The sequence below is a fragment of the Melospiza melodia genome, chromosome Z (genome assembly GCF_035770615.1).
Source record: "Melospiza melodia melodia isolate bMelMel2 chromosome Z, bMelMel2.pri, whole genome shotgun sequence".
Lineage (NCBI taxonomy): Eukaryota > Metazoa > Chordata > Aves > Passeriformes > Passerellidae > Melospiza > Melospiza melodia.
In genome coordinates, this window is record NC_086226.1 from 43,643,601 (window position 1) to 43,663,815 (window position 20,215).

At 40.4% G+C, this 20,215-nt stretch overlaps 1 protein-coding gene across 1 annotated transcript; it reads left to right on the forward strand.

Annotated features, from left to right (window-relative positions):
- Positions 1–15,045: 15,045 nt before the first annotated feature.
- On the forward strand, positions 15,046–18,183 carry TMEM252 (transmembrane protein 252). Its single transcript, XM_063181333.1, has 2 exons — positions 15,046–15,455; positions 17,308–18,183. The coding sequence occupies exons 1-2, from the start codon at positions 15,103–15,105 to the stop codon at positions 17,636–17,638; spliced, it is 684 nt and encodes a 227-aa protein (XP_063037403.1). The 5' UTR covers positions 15,046–15,102; the 3' UTR covers positions 17,639–18,183.
- Positions 18,184–20,215: the final 2,032 nt, after the last annotated feature.

The following is a 20,215-nucleotide window of genomic DNA, read 5'->3' on the forward strand; positions in this document are numbered from 1 at the left end:
GCAGAAGCCCCACTACATACTACAGCTTTTTCAAAACCCATTTGGAATAAAGGGTTTGCACATCCAACCTCCTGCACAGCACACAAATCTGTGCAAGAAGGTTGGGGAAGAGGGTATTTCTGTGATTGGGAAAGGCACCCTTGCAGTTAATCCATATCACAACAAATGATTGTCAAATGATTGCCACACTCTTCCTAGGTTTGGCTTCAGCTGGATCTAATGTTACTGCACAACTTTGTGTCAGAGACAAAAATGATCTTGCAAGAGCTGTTGTTTTATCAAGACAGTCAAGACAACCACAGTGTACAAAGGTGAGGAAATAAGAAATGTCTCCTAATGAGCGTGTGCTGTATATCACAGTAAACTGCAAGTGGTGATACATTGCACTGGTGATGAATGCCTCCACTCACTTACTCATTTGATTCCAGCAAGACCTTGGATTCATTGGTGGGAGTGTCAGGATGGTGAGAGATGGTCCTTGCCTTGCCTTGCCCTTCTTTAGTTTGTAATGATTCTACTGTGCTGCCTGTAAATTAATTCCTACTATATTCTTCAAGCACGTGCTCATGTGCTTGGGAAAAAAAAATTGTGTCTTAGGCATCAAAATCATCCTAGTTTAAGGTCAATTTGTCCTAGCTTCATGTGTAAGTTTTCCTACAAGCAGCAGCTTGCCTTCAACAAGACAGTAGCTTTTGTAGAAGTCCTGTAGGTCAGCCTAAGGATTTCTACATGTGCAAATACCAGCAAAATAAACATTTAAAAATTTACCCTGCACGTAAAGGTACATGATTAAAATCATACTTCAGCCCATGCAAATTGTGAGCCTGTGTTAACCTAAGGAGATTTAGGATAGGGTGTTAGCAGTGTTATTGCTATTTCAGCAGCACTTTCAACTGGAGTAGCAATGCAGAGTGTGAAACAGGTACTGTCCCCTCTTCCCATCCCACTGTTCTCCCCATCAGGCAAAACCATCAGCAGGCCAAACCCAGCTTCTGGATGGGCAGTGAAGGCATTCTGCTTTGCATTGATCTTGATCTTGTAAAACACATGGTTAGGTGTGCAGGAAACACATAATTAGCTTTTGCAGAAGGCAAAATCTCTAAATCTCTTTGCATGAATAATTCTCCCTCGGGAAAGAGAGAAAGACTGACAAAACTCAATCTCTCAAGTTAGCATGTGTATCACTACAGCAGTATTATGAACATTTTTACTGACTCCTCAGTTTAAAACTGAGAGAAGATACTATTTTCCAGAATGTTTGAGATCTGAAACTCCTGACTTGCTGAGTATAAAAGCCTGTGTGCAATTCTGCCTTATATCCACAGGTGTCAGTGAAAGACCAGCACTTCTGACATTTATGAGGTAAAAAACCACTGAGTTGGCTCCAAACATAGAAGTTTAACATAGCTTAACTCCATGACTGTAGGTTCATCACCTGGAAAATATACACTTCTAAAAAACCTCAAGAGACATTTCCTGGCAAGTTCAGAAAAAGCATTCCTAGAATGAGGCAAGCTGAACAATTTAGCAGAGCAGTTCCTTTCAACACTGATCTAATCCTTTCCTTTGTAAAGCTTAAAACCCCATCTCTTTTCATTTAATTCTACAGCACAGACATCTCCAATTTCCCCATCCCTTAGTTCCTTCCCTGTGCTAAATACCTACTGTGTTCTACCTTCATTTCCCTGGACTCTGCAAGTCTAGGCTCACATTCTCTGTCAGCACTGGGTAGCTCTGCCTCATTTGTACTTTCCATGCCAATTCCACCCAGCCACCTAGTGCCTCTTGCAGCCCTTCAAATTTAGGCTTCCCAAACTAGTTGATGCTACTCTGGGTGCTGCTGGAGGAGTGAAGGAGATGGGAAGCCCTTAGATATGGTTGTTTGCAGTCCCCACACCCAGCCCAGGCGCATGGCATACACCTGGCTCTTGCAGGTGAGAAGGCAAGATTGGGTCCTAAGGAGAATCGTTGTGACAAAGGGAGGGGACCAGTCCTGGTAGCTGTCCCCAGGGAGATGTGATCAGCTAAACAGCTGCCCTCTCCATGGGGTCTGCCTGTGTAAAATGCTGTGCTATTTGCATCTTTGTGATCTCCATTCAGGCAGGGCTCCTTCAGGGGATGCATCTTAGGCAGGACAGGACATTCCCTTGCAGGAGCTACCTGGCACCATTTGGGGACAAACACCCCCTACACATGAGTGACAGATGTAAATCACCTCTTTACTGTGAGGGAGGAAAAGGTGCATAGTCCTTCCCCAGCAGATCACTGCTCTGTATGTGAGCATACCTCTAGCTGTCTGAGCAAGTATTTCTGACAGGAACACACTGTGGTGTAAAGTCACCCTCCCTTGTCAAAACAGACCCACAGATCAAGCTGGAAGACAGCTACATGGCTTCTCTGGTGATTTCATGAGGCAGCTGAGAGTGACCCTGGCCTCAGATGAGAGCTGGTACCAGCTGCTGAGGCTGGCGCAGTCCCAGCCAAGCCAGGGCAGGAGGGAGCTCCTTGGGCCAGCGCATTCAGCTGCAGGAGGAGGCTGGGCTGCTTTGCCTCTGACAGACATGTCTGGAAGGAACAACGGGGCGCAGCTCTTCCAGATAGGCAGGAGCTAGGATTGCAGGGCTTGCCAGTCTGTGGCCCTTCAGAGGTTTCAGCACTGCAGTTCTACAAAAACTAATAAAAGGCATGTAAGCATCATCACTCATCCTGTGGAAACTCTCACTTCTGTGAGATTCTACTTTCCTTTATTTAACTACTTTTATTTAACTTTTACAAAGAATGCAGAGAAATTGAGAATTAGGAAAGAACTGAGATGGATGTTACCAGTGAGACTCATGAAAAATTGCAACTGTGATGCTGTCAGCATTTTAACTGAGAAGAATAATTATTTATATGGTCATTTCTGATATGTGAAACAGTAGTTTGCAGGAGAAGGGGATAAGATGCAATGCTTCAATCATGCAGGTTGCTTAAAGAAATGAGAAGTCCTATGGAAAACATGGGAAATTTTTCCCTGAATGAAGGAAACAGTGTATTAAGAATATTTCCTGTGGTGCAATGGAAGTTAACATAAATTCTTGAATTAAAAAAATCATAATAAATGAATGTATTTAGAAATGGAAATGTAAATATTATGCCACTGTGAAAAAATAATTTTTAAATCTGAAGCATGGTAAAAGTTTCCCAACAAAAATGACTGTTCATGAGATTTTATGTCATGTGTAAGCAGATGTAGAAATACATTCTGCTAACTACTGCATCTTTTGAAAACTCCACTTAACTTCCAACTGTTCAAAAATCCTTCTGATTAATCCTGTAACTGGAAGAGAAACCAAACCAACATTACAGTCTGCACAGACCTACATTTATCTGCACTATTTACTGTCAGTGAAGTAGTTTCATGCCTAATGATTCACAAAGAGTTCTGATTACTAAAAACCTCTTCAGCTGCCATTCTTCATCAAAATCTCTAGAGCATCTACACAGAATTTGAAGGAAAATCAATAATTAATGTATTGTATTGTCTCATTGAGCTAATTCAAGGTCTAGTGATTTCTTTTATTTGGAAAAATGTTCCATTAGAACTAGCTCCAACCCTGTAAGTCTTGCAGACTACTCCAATCATGTGCTACAAAAGAGAAACAAGTTCCCTGTAACTTCTCTCTGAGGTTGTTTCTGAGTCATGCAGCCCTGGTCCTTCACAATGTCCAAACAGTGGCCACCTGTGCGCAGGTGTTGAAGCCATGAAGCAAATGCCTGAATCCCCAAGCTGTGCATAGCCCTGTCTCACCACCTGGCCAAGCTCTTCTAGGATTTTTAGGGTTCTTTGCACTTATTTTAAATATGCAAAGAATAAACCAACATTTTCATCTGACATGATACATCACCATGTGGTTATCTGTCAATTTGTATGATTTTTATGTCTACAGTCAATCAGATGTTAGGAAACGTTTGCCTTTTTAAGCTGCTCATAAATATCAAAATACAGCTCACACACCACTGCTTGGGCTGGATAGCCAGCTTGGTTTGATGTCAGCTGTGCCCAGGCACATTCAGCACAGACAGCATTGCAGAGGAACAATGCTGTGCACCAGAATGGAGGTACCTGGCAGGGCCACGGCTCGAACTGCCAGCATGGCAAGTCCTGCCTGACCAGTCCAATGGCCTTCCAAGATGCGGTGATAGCATCTGTGGACAAGGGAAGGGCTACAGATGTAATTTATCCGGACTTCCATAAGGCCTTCAACACCATCCCTCACAATATCCTTCACTCTTAAACTGGAGAAAATTTGTGATCATGTTACTCTCACTTATATTCTGTATTTAGTATGACATCTCTTCTGCTCAAAGGGTTTTTTTTAAATTCATGTTTTTGCAGTGCCTCATAATATTCTTATGAGGCCAAATTACCTGGTGAGAAATGGCATGAGATAGAAAGGTGCCAGCAGTATGAGGAACTATGGGTTGAGAAAGGAGGATTTCAGGCTAGTGGGGAAGACAAAGAAATTGATATTTACCCATAAATTTTACTTTTGTGAAGAATATTACAATCTTTTCAGATTGTTATTTAAAAGGCAATGACTAGGAAAGTCATATGTAACCTGAAAATAGACATTTACTTCAATAAAAATGATGGAACTACTTAATTATCCACTTACTTCACTCAGTGCAGAAGATAAAATACTTCTATGATCAAGTTTTTCCAATGCCACAGCTGAAGGCACAGCCTTCTCTTTTTGCCTTGACCTGGAGCATCAATTTCAATATCCATCTTGTTAAGAACAAAATCTTAATTCAGATGAGATGTCTGAGGGCTGGGGAGTGGGGGTGGTGTTACAAAGCCATATTTTGCACACAGATGAGTAATTAGGCTGCAGTGGGTATGGGGGATTCTCCTTTACCACTGCAAGATAACTCCCTTTCATCAGATAAGTTTGCAAACAGAGCACAACAGAGCCTTAACAATAAATTTGTCACTAGGAGTTCAAGATGTTTTGAGTTATATCAAAGGAAATAGCTCCCAGAGTGAGATCACAAGTTGCATGGTCCAAAGCTGTCTTTGCTATTGCACAGCTGGGGGAGAGATCACTGAACTTCCATTGCAAGAAAATAACAATACAAAATTTCATTATTTATGTTCAATCTCTGTAGGTATGCTTAAGACAGTAGAGATGGATACAGATATGGTCTTCTGCAGGGAACAGAAGCACTGACCAATGGCAGAATTTAAATTGTGTATGGACTGACATATTATTAAAAAGCATAAATTTTAATACACTCATATGCCCTTCCCTCCCTTTTGCTCCTGTCTAAGATCTATATGGAAGCCTTCTAGTTTAAGTCCAGACATTCTATGTTTAAGGACAACAAGAAATTCAAAGAGCTGTCTTTTTCCTCTTTAAAAACACTGGTGTTTGCATATATTTGCTGGACATCATGAGTGATGAATAACAGCAGAGTTAAAATGCTGCTTATCAGAACTCTACACATATTGAGGTGTTTTGTACCGGAGAATTCAAAGGAAAGAGCAAAGTTTCCAACAGTCAAACCTCATTAAGTGTGCAGGTATACTTCTTTGTGAGAGTTTTTCTCTGTCATGCTTCATGTAGATCATCTTTGCTGGCCTCAGCATTTCCAGTGGAAACGATCCAGGAGTAAATCAGACATTGAGATTAAATGAAGCAGAAAACAAAACAAATTGCACATGAACAAAGTACTGAAGGGTATGTAGAGACTTCATCAACTTGGTAGTTGCATAGTCTACCAAAGGGTTAGAGATAAAGGGAAGGAGTATTTCCCTTTTCAGTAACAGTGAACAGGACCTGTAGTGTCCAGGAGAGTGGATTGCAAGCAAATAGGATGGAGTCAGTTAGAAACATGGAAAACAGCAAAAAATGTTGAAACCCACTGGATACACTTGAAAACAAGTACTGGATACTTTTCATCTCTAAAATGTATCTGTCTCCTTTGAGGAAATAAGAGGCTGTAAAGGAGGATTAGTCTGCAAGGTATCCAGAGTGAGTTGTCATATAATAAACTCTTTCTTTTCTGTGATCTCCCTCCAAGAGATGGAAGGCTGCTTTAGTTTCCCCACCTCCTCCTGCCCTCACTGGGATGAACAGGAACTCTCTACCTTTTTCTCATAGTTCCTATGCTCCAGCTACAGCTATTTAAGTAATCCTTACTACGAGTCATTAAACTATGATACCTGGTTTATAATCAGGAGTTAAAATTGGACAGTTATGTGCTGCTCAACTTGACATGCTGCATGTCTTAAAGAGAATGCAGCATCTTTAAAGAAAGAAGCTGGCTTTGCAGAAAGGATTGAGTAAGGGGCAGGAAGAAACTGGGAAAAAATGGTGAAGATGAAAAGCAGGAAAGAAGAGAGAGAATGAGAAGCAGAGAGCAGAACTTCAGCCTGAGAAATAAAAAAATCCAATCTGAATATAGGCAGGAACTGTTTCTCCTTTGGGGGTATAATCAACAAGTACACAGTTACCAAAAGGTGAAGTTGTGCCTTTCCTCCTGACCCAGCTGCCCAATTCTAGCTGTTCCTTCTCTTGGTGGAGGAACTGAGCAGCTGCAAATTGAACAAGATGAGTGGAAAAAAAGCCGGGGGAAAGGTATTTTCTCTGATTCAGACTGTAGCCATTTGAATGTAAGTGCTGGATCAAATGGGAAGGGAGCAAAAGAGGGGCTGGGAAGGACAGAAGGCAGTGACCATGAGTTAGGAGACAGGGACATAATCCTTTGGATAGTGGTTTATGCTGACTGAAGGGCTGCAGCATCACTCCAGAAGTTAAATTACATGTGCACCATGTTCAATAGGAGCTGAGAGGTAAATACACAGGACTGCAATTCTGTTCCTCCTTCAAGGTTAGATTATTGAAGGCTTTGAAAGACCCAACCCCAAAAAATTCAGGAGATGAGTCTGGATAAAGAATCTGTTCTGGCCATATTAGAAGATACAGACTCTGTTCAGCAGCTACATTTTTGATGGAAAAATCTCTGCAGCTGTACTTCTAGTATCTTTTTAATAGCATTCTATGGGTTCAGTGTTTGGAATGTGATGGTAAAGACAACAGATATCAGGAACATGGGACATCACACTTATGAGACCTAGCATGGTTCAGGTAGACAGAGTCATTGATCAGGGATGGTCATCTGGGAAGAGGAAGCTGGGAAGGTGTCTCCAAGTGACTTACCTGTGAAAATGAAGCATCAGCCCACAAGCTATCATGAGGTTCCTGCATGTGTGTGACTAAAGGTTCGCATTTTTTTCATTCCCCAGAGAATAATCAGTCAGGAACAGAAGTGAGTTAAGTTGCTGACATGATGAGCTGGAGACCAGGTTCACCTTAAACTTTGCAGGTGAAACACCTCCAGAAATATTTTATGCCTTCTTGTTTTGGAGGCAACAAACTTTTGGACGAGAGAAAGTTTGACATCATTTCTCTAATAGACTACACTATTGTTTTAATTAGAGTATGTTGTATGAGTTCTCAGAACAGTAATGCGGTTCAGATTAATCCACTGAAATGAATTTCTAAGTCCTTACAGTGTCTATATCTTCCTTTTATCAAAATCTGTTTATGCAAGGTATCTCGGGAGTAAAGAGCAGGGAAACATGTCACTATGGATATGTATTCACTGGTATTTATTCTTTCCTATTTAGTTAGTTTCACAGCTATTATATATTTTCAGTCTTTCATTCTGAAAATAATCAGGAATTTCCCTCTTCTAAGTCCACTCGTTTTCAGGCTAAGTTTCTCCTGGTTATTTTGAATAATTTTTTTCTTATGCTTTCATAGTTAATAACTTTAATAGTTCTTTTCCTTCTGACCTTGCTGTTCCCTTGTTGATGTGCTTGTGGACAATAACCATATTGCCTCTCAGCTTTCATTTTGCCCAGTACAGCATGTCCAGCGCCTTCAGTTGCTTCCGGTACAATGGATGTTATTCATTCTTGTCCAAATCCTGGCCTCACAGGACACCCCAAGAATCATGCCATGTGCCTGAGAGCATTGTCCAAACGCTTCCTGAACTCTGGCTGGCTGGCGTATGACCACTTCGCTGGGGAGCCTGTTCCAGTGCCCAGCCACACTCTGGGTGAAGAACCTTTCCCTGATATCCAACCTAAACTTCCCCTGACACAGCTTCATGCAATTGCCAGGTCCTGTCCCTGGTGACCAGAATGGAGAGACCTGTGTCTGCCCCTCCTCTTCCTCCTCTGAGGAAGTTGTAGACTGTGATGAGGCTTCATTGACTCATTTGGACCTCCGTGATGTTGCAGACCAGGCTGCATTTCACGTATGCATACATCAGCCTGCACCATCTCTTCGGCCAGAAACAGGGTCTGCTCTGTCACTCCACACCCATGGAAAGTCTTCAATAGAGACCCCTATTTCCTGCAGAACCTTTGTGACCACCCTAAAAGATTGCTCTTCTTAGGTGGGAAGTGCTCTTTTGTCTTCTCTAAGAGGAAGTCTGGTGATCTACAAAGGAGACAGAGTTTGCACATGTCTTGTGAGGGGCTGAAGATGTTCCTGTATCATGTATAGTAGGGGATCTCTGAATAGTGAGAAGCAGTGCCAGTATAGTGTTCTGTGGCAGCCTGCAAAGAGAATGGAAAGGCTTCCCAGAAGCATGGAATTAGTCAGCTTTTGCAATGGGACTGCCAGCCTCTGCACGCACCTGTGGCTCATGCATTCACATCCCATAGTGGCTGGAGACATTCCTCCTTGAATCATCAGGGAGATACCAGCCTCTTGCACTCCATTTTCCTGTAGGGCAGCAAACTAATTGTAGGTCTCTCTGCTCCATGCATTAATGAGCAGTGCTGTGTAGGTATTTCCTGCCAGTATCAGCAGTCTGGTTTATTAACTGAAAGTTAAAGAGGCCTGGGAGTCTGCCAATATTTCTGGGTCCACTTGTCAAAATGCAGACCTTCATCTCAAACACCCACCTCCTAAGACACTTCTTATTATTCTGGCTTTTTTCGGTTTGCTTGCCTTTTTTTTTGGTTTTTGGTTGGGTTTTTTTGCTTGTTTGTTTTTGGAGGGTTTTTTTATTTTTCTTTTTTTTTTTTTTGGTGCATGTGTGTGTGTTTGGCTGACCAGTTCTCCATCAGTCAGGCCTGTTCATTTGCACAGAAGTGTGCAGACTTTGCACAATGCAAGCTTCACACATGCCACAGGCTGTAGTTCTTGTCCATATGCTTTCCCAGACAATTCATATTTGTGTTAATTGCTCCTTAGGCAAATGTTCTTCATTCTCTCTTTTTAAATTGTTTTGTATTTTCTTGTGATACACACCTTCTTCATTTTCTTTGGCAAACCAGACATGCTGTAAGTGCTGAAAACCTGCCTCTTTACAAACCTGCCTGCTTGACTGTTGACATTTACCTGAGTATTGATTCATTCATTTGGTTCAAATCAGAAATGAGGAGACCTCTGCAGGTAAAATTACATATCAAAGCATGCACTGCATTTATGGGAACAAATACAGATAACTGTAATTTCTAATGCCAGATTCACTCTGAAAATAATTTTGAAAGATATTTTAAGATCTCACTATATGAGATCATTTGTCAATTTTGTGTAAAACTCAAAGGATTCCTCTAACCTAGAGCTGGACTTTTGCATCTATTCCACTTAAAATTCTTAAGTTACACCTATGCTAATTAAGCTCTACTGATGTACAATATTTGATTGCATCGTTCAGCCAGCCTACTGAAATGACGTCAAATAAGAAGAGTTTCAGGAGGTTCAATCTCATTGTGTTACAATATTTAACTGTACTTGAAAGCCAGTAGGAATGCTTGTTTTAATATTAAACAGTCCAGCACAGCCAAACAGCTAGCTCTAAGCTTTTTGTGCTTTGTTAGATCAAGAGCTACCAGCAGCTCCTTCAGGGTTCACTTTTGATCTGCTTTTGATAAAACTGCTCAAATCTTCAAGCCAAGACAGAATGCCTGACTTTGCCCCTGCTGTCGAAGGCAAAAAGGCATCAGTGCCAACAGCACTGTGCTTCAGTGCCTCCCATACCATAAAACTAAAGACAGATTAAAGAAGTGCTCAAGGCAGTCCTTGTCTTTCCTAGAGGAGAACAGTACTGTTCATATGGGCAGTACCCCATGTTCTCATGCTTATCTGAGCCCTACTTGGAGGTATCTATACAGGCTATGTGTCTTTCTTGGGCTCCTTATACAAAATCGTATTTTACTGCTAGACCTCAATTTAAAAATCCTTAGGACAACCATCTTCTGCAGAAAAGATGTAGGAGGAGTAAAAGTTAAAAAGAAGAGTGGCACTTAAATTTTGAATGGAAAATAATACTTGTTCACTCTCTCCCTAAGTAAATCTTCCCCCCAGACATTTTACACTGCCATTAAACCATATAATCAGCTAATTACCTATAATAGCACTACTATTTAACTGGTAATTTTTTTACCAATTTATGATTGGAATTCTGCCAAAATCCTCACACATGAAATGGTGGAATACAAATCTTTCTGTAAAATGAACATTTCGGCTGGCACATCATCTACAGCACTGATGCATGAACAAAAGGGACCTTGTCTCATGTAGAAAGGATCCTCATTCTTTGGGGTCAAAGTTATCCATATTTGCTAAGCAGTGCTGTAAAATTGTTTCCTACTCAGAAATTGTGCAGATACAACTGTGCTGGAGGCAACACACACAGCTGGAACAGAGCAGAGGGGAGGAGATGGCCCTGCACAGCCTCTAATCCACACTGCTCAGCCAGGCTGTGACTCTGTTTACCCACAGCTCTGATCCTTATGCTCAGGTAAACAGACACCAGAGCCTTCTGTTTTGTGGGCTTGGTTATTCTTGTTTGGTTTGGGTTTTCTTTTTATTTTAAAAGCATTCTGTTTCACTGTACACATGATAATTTGCTTAACTCTTAATTCCACAGAAAAAAGCATAATGTCTGATTCAATAGATGTTCATATGCAGTTCATAGCTTTCCCAAGCTCCTGGATATCAGGCAAGACATGGTATTTTAAAATATGTGAACATGAGACAAATAAGTATGCCTGTATTTTCATTGCCAGAGCCTTCCACTATATCTTCTTGCTAAGAGAAAAAGAAGAACACTGGCTACTGTATTTTTTCTTTCCTGACACAGGAACATTCTGGTTTTCACATATATAAACCAAAAGGAAAGGCCTCAGATGTCTTGATAATCCATCATGTTAATTTCAAAGTTTTACAAAAATATACAGTTCAGATAGATATATCAATAAATAGCCTGATAGACCACAGATAATTCCATATTCATAAGGGAACTGTCCCATTTATGTGTAATTTTTTCTGACTAGCCAGTTCACATAATCACTTTAAACTATTTAAAATGTTAAAGATTTAAACTATTAAACTTTGAATTATTGTTAGTTATCACAATTTTTATGAAACTTACTGTATGTCATTCTTTTAGTAAATAAATAAAACAATAAAAATTGGAAAGAATACCTCGGAAAAAAAAGAATATCTGATTAACCAAAAATAAAGTTTAAATATTTGTTACAATATTGTCTGTTAAACATCAAAATTTTATGCTGTGATTTGAAAACTTAGTATCTCAATTCTCCTTATTTTAAGTCTTTATTGCAGTTTTCTGTTACCTGTTTCTAGAATAAACTATTCTCTACCATTTGAGGAAACCTCTCTACAAAAATCCTGCTGTGAACTATTTTCAACCCAGTCAGTTAATTTCTGCTTTTTTCAAGTATTTGTAGAATGACTTATACCCAGTTTCCTTCATGAAATTCAATCATTCATTCTCAAATAGGAGCCACACCTCCTAAAATCTCAATACCTTCAGACACGAAGAGCAGCCCTGGCTGTGCTCATGCACCTTGCTTTGCTTAGACATCATCACATCCCCAGGCTGGAAACCGATCTGTGAAATATCATTTTGATGTTCAGATTGCATTGACTCTCAGTCATTCTTAAACTTTTCTATGCTCTCAACACTGTCACTAATTCAGGTATGATATGGAGAAGAGACTACACCTGCAGAGCTTAAAATAATTTCCCATTAACTCAGTTATATATTTCTAAGGAATACTGGAATTGCTAGAGAAACCCATTGGCAAATCTGCTTTGAATTATTGACAAAAACATAAAAAACCGTTAAAGTGAGTTATTACAATAAATCATGTCAGCTAAGGCTGCTAGAAAGTTACAGAAGAAAAGTCAAAACTGGTGTAAATTTAGTTTTAATTTTATTAAAAATAATTCATTTCAGACCAGAGTAAAACATATAAGCTTCCAATTTCTGGTAAAATATCACTTTTTAGTAGCAAATATGACCTCAAATCTGACATGCATCTTATATCATGCATGTACTGTGATATGATATGCAGCTGGTATTAACACGCCACAATTATTTGCATTAAAAAGTCTATTTTTTAATTTTCTGACTGTCAAATTTTCCATTTTGTTAGTAGTTAAAAAATAAGTTTGTGTTTCACAACTCTCATAAAAATGTGTAAGATATCACAAATTTCTTTTTGAGCAGCAAGCAGCATAATTCCAGAAACTGGTTTGTTGAAGCCTTACATGTTTCAACAGGATACAGGATAAGCAGTGACCTTTCAAAGTGAAAAGCAAATTGCCAAACAATCACAATCGTCAAATCATCCAGTGGAACACCCATTAAGTTCATCTTCAATCAGACTTCCTAAGAATTGCTTTTTCTCCATCTGGACTGCTACCTTTTGACCTTGGTCTGCAGCCAATTCTGCTCAGTAACCTTTACACCATGTTAGTTATTCCTTTTTCCCACCTGATCTCATTAGAAGCAACTTTCTTCCTGTTTTGTAAGAGAAATAGGAAATCTGCTCATCCAGTGTGATGCAGTCCAAGACACTCACTGCCAATAAAACAATCAAGCTGCAAAATGTTAGGGAAATTGGAAAAGGCCAAGAATAACATTACAGAAAATCTGAAATGATGGAAAACAAGAAAAATAATAGAACCCTGATAATTAAGCAGCATTATGGTGCTATTGCCACCTTTTTTTTTTTTTACCTTTCCCTTCATATACCCGCTGGCTGAGGTACAGATGCTGTTTTCAAGGATAATAGACCCATAGTCTGTTTCCACAGATGAAACCAGTCTCTTGGAGAAAACACCGAAATTCTGCAGCCTGCAAAAAACTCTGCAAATCTCCAAGAGAGAATACAATTTCCTGTCCATGTTTTCCTGTAACATTTAACTAATCCTTTATCTCCACAGATATGATGCTATAATGTTCCAGGTATAAATTTCAATGACCACACAGGCAAGTGAGTATATGTCTATACAGAAAACAAGAAGTAAAAATTATTTTTATTGATGTCATTCTTTCATAAATACCATCTCGTAGCAGAAGGAGTAGCATTACAGAAGATGTGAATTACATTAATTAACTGAACTTTAGATAGCAGTCATGAATAACTCAATATTTCTATTTAGGTGAGTTAAGATCTGAAACATCAAAAATCCCAGAAGTAATAAAAAGTATTTTGCAAAATAAAGTATGTTTAACAGATATGCAGAAAGTAGAAATTATACAGAAAAAAGATTATTGTAAATTCAGCTGGATCTGTTAACCTGTGGGAAAACAAATTGAAGGGAGAGCATTCATTAATATTTGAAACAACAGAGCATGAAGCAAAGGAGTCCTGGTGAACAGTTCTGCAGCAGAAAGAAGATGAACTGGTGGACTTCATATTAGGCAAGACAGATGTAAATTACTTGCCTTTTGAAACAGCTTATTTTAATGTGTCTATGTCACAGTACACTTTTGCAGTTACATTTCTGGAAGGGCAGCTGTTGCTGTTGAGTGGACACCCAGCAGCACTGACTACCATTTCACTGTGCTTCACCTGCCTCTCACGTTCTCAGCTCCACTCACACCTTCCCTGCATGAACTCCTACCCCCAACACAGGGCTTTACCCTCCTGGTTTCCAATTTCCTCTGTCGCAACTGGGCCACCTCTTTTAAAGACCTGAATTTGGCAAAGCCAGTGTCTAAAATAACTGTTTTCCCAACACTCCACCTTGTCCCTTAGAAACATGCACCTGCCCACAAGCTGAGTGGCAACTCACATTAGTGGGAATCTGCTCCACTTTATGTCTTTTCCACTGAAGCAGGTCCTTTAAGGGAAGTAATCTATTTGTTGTGTCACCAGTTGGTTTTGCAGTCGAATTTTTTGCTGTTTTTGCAACTTGAAACCTACAAACCAGTATAGGAAGGTGTGAGCTGGCTGTTGTAATACCCATCCAATAATAGCTATGCAAGTTAGGCAGATGGAGAGAAAGCTGAGTGTGCTCTTCAGAGCCCAACATAAGTTTGGGGTAACTCCATGTCTAGGAAACCTGCTCAGTAAGAGATGTGTTGCCTTCTGCTGCTTCTTCTAGGAGCTCACAGACGCCCCTCAAGGCTGCCCTGTGTCCCAGTCTGAGGTGCTGCACTCCTTTATGAACTGCATAGGTCATGCAAGTGCTTCATGGCAGCTTCCTAGGCTCTCAGGACTGCATGGCAACACTTAGTGCTTAGAGAAGTAAATCCTTTGTTGAACCTAGATTGACACCTGTCAGACACTAATATTCTTTATACCTCATCTTGGCAAGTCAGAGAGAAAAGGTGAGATGACATCCCCCCTCAGAGAACAGCAGTTTTTACTGATGCCCCTTCCCCTCCCATGTCAATGTCTGCATTTATATGAAGCATATTTTCCCTCCAAATTTTAATGGGGATTTATGAAGACCATCTTTGCTGGTTGTGGTTTGGTCTTCTTTTAAAGACAAGTAAGTCAAATTTAACAAATACAGGTCTCATTCATTAGCAGTGAAGTGCATAAACCACTGCAAATCATGCAATGAAGGGAGCAGTCCAAGTTTACACTCCAGAGATTACAGCGGCAAAGGGTTGGTTCAGGAAGTTTCTGCTTCCTTCCTAAAGTAGGTAGAAGGTTACAAATTAATCTCAAAAGAGTTTATAAGTCTTCAAAGAGTTAATGAGTAGGTTAAAACTGCCTGCTTCTCTTAATTGTCTACAGGGCGGTTGTAGCATATAAAGTACCCATACATGAATATGAGAAGTACAGCAGAGAGAGCCAGCAAACAAACAGCAGACAGGAACAAAGTGCTGTGTCTTCTGTGGAGGATGCCTAAAGGTCTCTTTACTTTCATTCGTCTTTTTATGCTCTTACTCAGTTTCTCCACTATTTGCCTGGGAGTACTTTGCATGTCCATGAATTCCTCCATGTGCAGATGTGGGAACAACAAGCTAGTGTTTTATTGCCTGTTAGCTTTGGGGCTCTGTCTCCTTGTTACTGGCATTTTTTGGAGCACTTTCCATGAAGTCCTGAAATACAGGGCCCTTGGCATCTTCATTCGAAGTCCCAGCCACAGAGAACCACATGTCTGCACCATAGACAGGTATGTGTTGCAGATTAATTGGGAGGGAGGGATGCTATTTTTTAAACATACAGTCTTTGTGAAAAGAAAGTAGCAATGCAAGGTTTTTACAAAATGCAAATCCTGTAGCTATTTTATTATTTTTCTGCGGAGAGAACTGTAGTCGGAAATTTTATTTGCTAGAGCAAGCAGCAATGTGCAAACAGCCATTCATGAAAACAATACCTAAGGTAAGGTATACTACCTGAAACAGAGAAAATTTCAGACTTCCCAAAGCTTCCAAAGCCATGCATGGAGGCAGCAGGTGCAGCTATTCCGAATTCACGCAGGAGCATACTGAGTTCCATCTCAGCAGACAATTTAGGATGCTGCTGGGGGGTGGGCACTCATGTAGAGAGAAGCTGAGTTATGCAGGGGGCCTCTGCTCATTCATTATATGGCTCCTGCTTAAATTTTATTGTCTGATTGTCCCCCCGATTTAAAAACCTCAGGAAATTCAACCTAAGGCTAAGAACCTTCAGGCTAAGTGCAAGGTTCTGCATCTGGGTTGGTGCAAATTGAAGCACAAACACAAGCTGGGCAGAGAATGGTTTGAGAGCAGTCCTGGGAGAAGAACCTGGGGGGGTTTTGTTGATGAAGTAGGTCACTGTGACCCAGCAATGTGCACCGGCAGCCCAGACAGCCAAATGTGTCCTGCGCTGCATCCAAAGAAGGGTGACCAACAGGTCAAGGGAGGGGATTCTCCTCCTTGGCTGTGTCTTTGTGTGTCCCCACCTGGGGCATCTCATCCAGATCTGGCATCCTTGGCACAGAAAGGGCATGGACCTGCTACAATGGGTCCAGAAGAGCACCATGAAGATGATCAGGGGAATGGAATGCTTCTCCTGTGATGACAGGCTGAGAAATCTGGAATTATTCAGCCCCAAGACGGTTCCAGTGAGTCTACAGCACCCTATGTACATGAAGGGAACTTATAGGAAAGATGGACAGGGACTTCCAAAAAGAATGTGTTGTGACAGTACAAGGGGAATGGTTTCAAATGGAGAAAGGATATGTTTATGTTAGATATTGGCGAAAAATGCCTTACTGTGAAGGTGGTGAGGCACTGGAGCAGGTTGCCCAGGAAAGCTGTGGCTGCCCCATCCCTGGAAGCACTCAAGGCAAGGCTGGATGGACAATCTGGTCTAATGGAAGGTGGCCCTGCCCATGGCAGGAACTGAATGATCATTAAGGTCCCTTCCCAAGTCATTCTGCGACCCTATAACTTTGTCCTTTACAAAGTCTGATGCTTTGAGAGAGACAGTTTCTTAAACTGCACTAGACTTGGCAAGAGTCTTTAACATGTCACTGGATACAAATTTCTTTCCCTGGAGTGTTGTGGAAACCGTACTAGAAACACCGAGAATGGGTGCTCTAAAGGCACTATAAAAGTAACATTCAGTAAATTTTGGTTAGATAAGCAGAAACGTACCAAATTTATTTTTAAACTGTGGAAAACAATGGTTATTGCAATAATAAATAACTTTGAACACTGATCCCATTCTTCTTCCAAATTAAACTTTTCTCTCACTTGTTAAAATACTCACAAGCATGAGCGTTTGTATGCCATGGTTGGGAATTTTCAAGGGGAAGGCTTATCTTTTTAGAGTGCTGTGTTTTAATAAAACATTTTGTACAAAGGCAAGGCAAATTATACCAGTTATGCCTACATTTTACATTAATGTATTTCATTCTTTAAACACACTTAGATATCGGTTTACTGTTAAAACCTCATCTAAATTTTGGAAACATAACAGACGAAGCATCTAACCAAGCTCTGTGAGATAAATCACACTTCACCATAATGTGTTTCTTTTTGGCTTGCTTATTTTAGGCCTGACTTCTATCCTCCCTCTTATGAAGACAGCATAGATCCTGAAAAACTGGTCTCCCCACTGTCAGTTGCCTCCACAATAAAACAGCAAGAATTCATCAATATTCCTCCGCCTCCATACAGTGAAAGCACTGTAGAGTTTGTCAGTGAAACAAATGAGCAGGAACAGCCACCACCATACACATTATCTCTGGAGCAACAGCAAACAGCTGGCCGAGACCCAAACCCCGGAAGGGGGTTAAATTCTCATATATTCACGCAAGAAATCAGTTGCCAACAGGATACAGATTTCCAGATGACCTCAGGAAGAGCAACACCTGTCAAAACATGAGAGACTGGCAGCCAGTAAAATCCTGCATCTGCGAAGCAGGGAAAACTGGAAGAAGACTTGTGTCAGTGATCTAATAGTAACACTACTTAAGGTGAAATTGCACAGAAAAAACATTCATCATTTGTGACTTAGAGTGGAGATGGAGGGGATATGTAAAAGTGCTCAGTATTTCAAATTAGAATAAATCTCCAGAGAGATAGAAATGCTCAGGCTGTGTCTAATAGAAGTCACCATCTCTAGCAATAGGAGTTTCTTATGCTGCAAGATAAATGAAGTAGCATGGTGTTATCAGTCTTGACTTGTGCTTCATAAGGAGTTTCAGAAGAAAGCTCTCATTTTTGGTTTTGAGACATTAACTGACTTGGGAAACCTATTAACTTAGCTTTTGTTTGAGATTTGTAGATTATTTGTTGCAACAGATTATTTTTGTATTGTATGCCTTTCAAGTTATTTGTTTTATGTGAGGGGTGAAAAGAACTGCTATTTTACTAGTGAATTAATTAATATATTTTGTATTTGAAATAAATGCCTTGAGTTTGTTTATATGATACAAGGTGCCTATGATTCACGATAAGGGCACAATAAAATACGCCACCTAGCAGCCAGAGAGCTTTGGTTATGCTTACATCTCCTCAGAGGGAACTATCAATTTCAGGAGGAAAAACCATGCCTGATACTTCTGAGCCAATTCTAAGAGCAGTTGCTTCTGTCACAGCTTACACAAGACTGTGGGAACTGTATGCTGTTTCTGACACAAGTGGCTTCATAATCACACAACAAACACCAGAAAAAGGACAGGTTTGGACTCATCCTTCTTCTGTTACATAGATCCTTCCTCACACAAAATCACTGAGGCAAATTTCAGGCCACTGTCATCTGTAATTCCAGATGGCAAGAAAAATTTCATGAGGGTTCACTCAGATTTGAACTTGTAATATTTATTTTGGATGGAATTTTTCTTTCTGGGTTGGAAGGTTTGTATTGGAGAAGATCATTTAGTCCAAGCCCCTGCAACGAGCAGATACATCTTGAATTAGATCAGGTTGGTCAGAGCACTGTCCAACCTGACCTTGAATTTTTCCAGGAATGGGGCATGAATCACCTCTCTGGGCAACGTGTTCCTGGTTTTGTTACAGTGAGACAGAAAAGCTATCACACTTTCCAGATGTTCACATACTGTAAGACTACAAGTTAAGCATTACAGCTGTACATGTGTGGTAGCCATGGCTAAGGCCAGGGAACTGACAGCTGCATCAGTTTTGTCTTTCAAAGAATTTCATCCTTTATGGAAAGAACACACAGTTCTTCAGTTGTTGTAAGTAGAAAGGAAAGAAGAATAAAAAGGGTTGGACAAGCTACAGAGGTGAAAAATCCTTTCAGGACAAGTTTGGGATGAGAAATGTAGAAAAGTACCCAGAGGGAACAAAAAAGAGTCCCTGAAAGAGACAGAAGATATATTTTTCAAAGTGACTGAGAAGCAGCACACCACAGAGAACAATAAAAATCAGAGGAACACAACACGTTATTTCCAAAACAGTTAAAGAGAGGATCTGCTTGAGTGACCTTATTATGGCTTTACCTCCTAGCATTACCACATCCATCCTGCAAAATCTCCGGCTTCTTTACTCCAGAGTCCCACATTATGAAGGCAGCCAACATCATGCAAGTATTAGTGCAGGCATCAATCACAGCAGGTAAGACTGATTAACCAGGAGACATCCCACAGCAAAATCCTTGTCCTCTGCATGTTTAGCTTCCCCCCCACCCCCATGGAAATCTAAGTTTTACACTAGGTGGTATTAAAGCAAGACTGAGAGAGTGGAAAATGGCTGGGACTACAGTTCTGGGTCATACTAAGAGCAAGAATTGCAGGAGTATCACTGAAGTTTGCTCTTGGAGTGGTTTGCTATTGGAAACATATTCAGAGCATGTCCACACGTATTTATGAATACATGTGGAATTTCTTTCCTTTCTCCCAATTCCACAAGAGTCCTGCAGTGCCCCTTTTTAGTGCCAGCCACTTTCAGATGTTGTGAGGTCATAATGGATCTAGAAATGTGAAACTGAGGATAAATGCATCTTCAACCTGCAGTATGCAATAAAGTATTTGACACAAAATGTTACTGACATAGGGAGAACATTCACATTAATACCTAATATTTTGATACAATCTCGTTTTAAGTTTCTCTTTTCAGCTGATGATTATGAACTCAATGCAAAATGCCATGGGCAAAGAGCTCAAAAAATGTCAACAATCTTAGGGCAGCAAAAGGCTTTAAACACTTTGATTTTGATTGTATTTAATAGCGTGAATTTATCTTTGCCAAGAGTAGCAGCTGGAAATTTCACATTAAAATAAATTTTCTTTGGGCTGAAGGATATGAACTGGTCAAACTAAAGCTTCAGAACACAACAGATTCAGTGCATTGACACACAACTTCCTGACACTGGTGACCGAGAAGCCAATCTTGGCACTCGCAACACCAGAAGAAATGTGTGGGCATGTGGAGGTTTTTTCTGCAGGGATCATGAGACATCATGAGATGGAGAATTCAGAAATTTGAGAGGAGGGAGAAT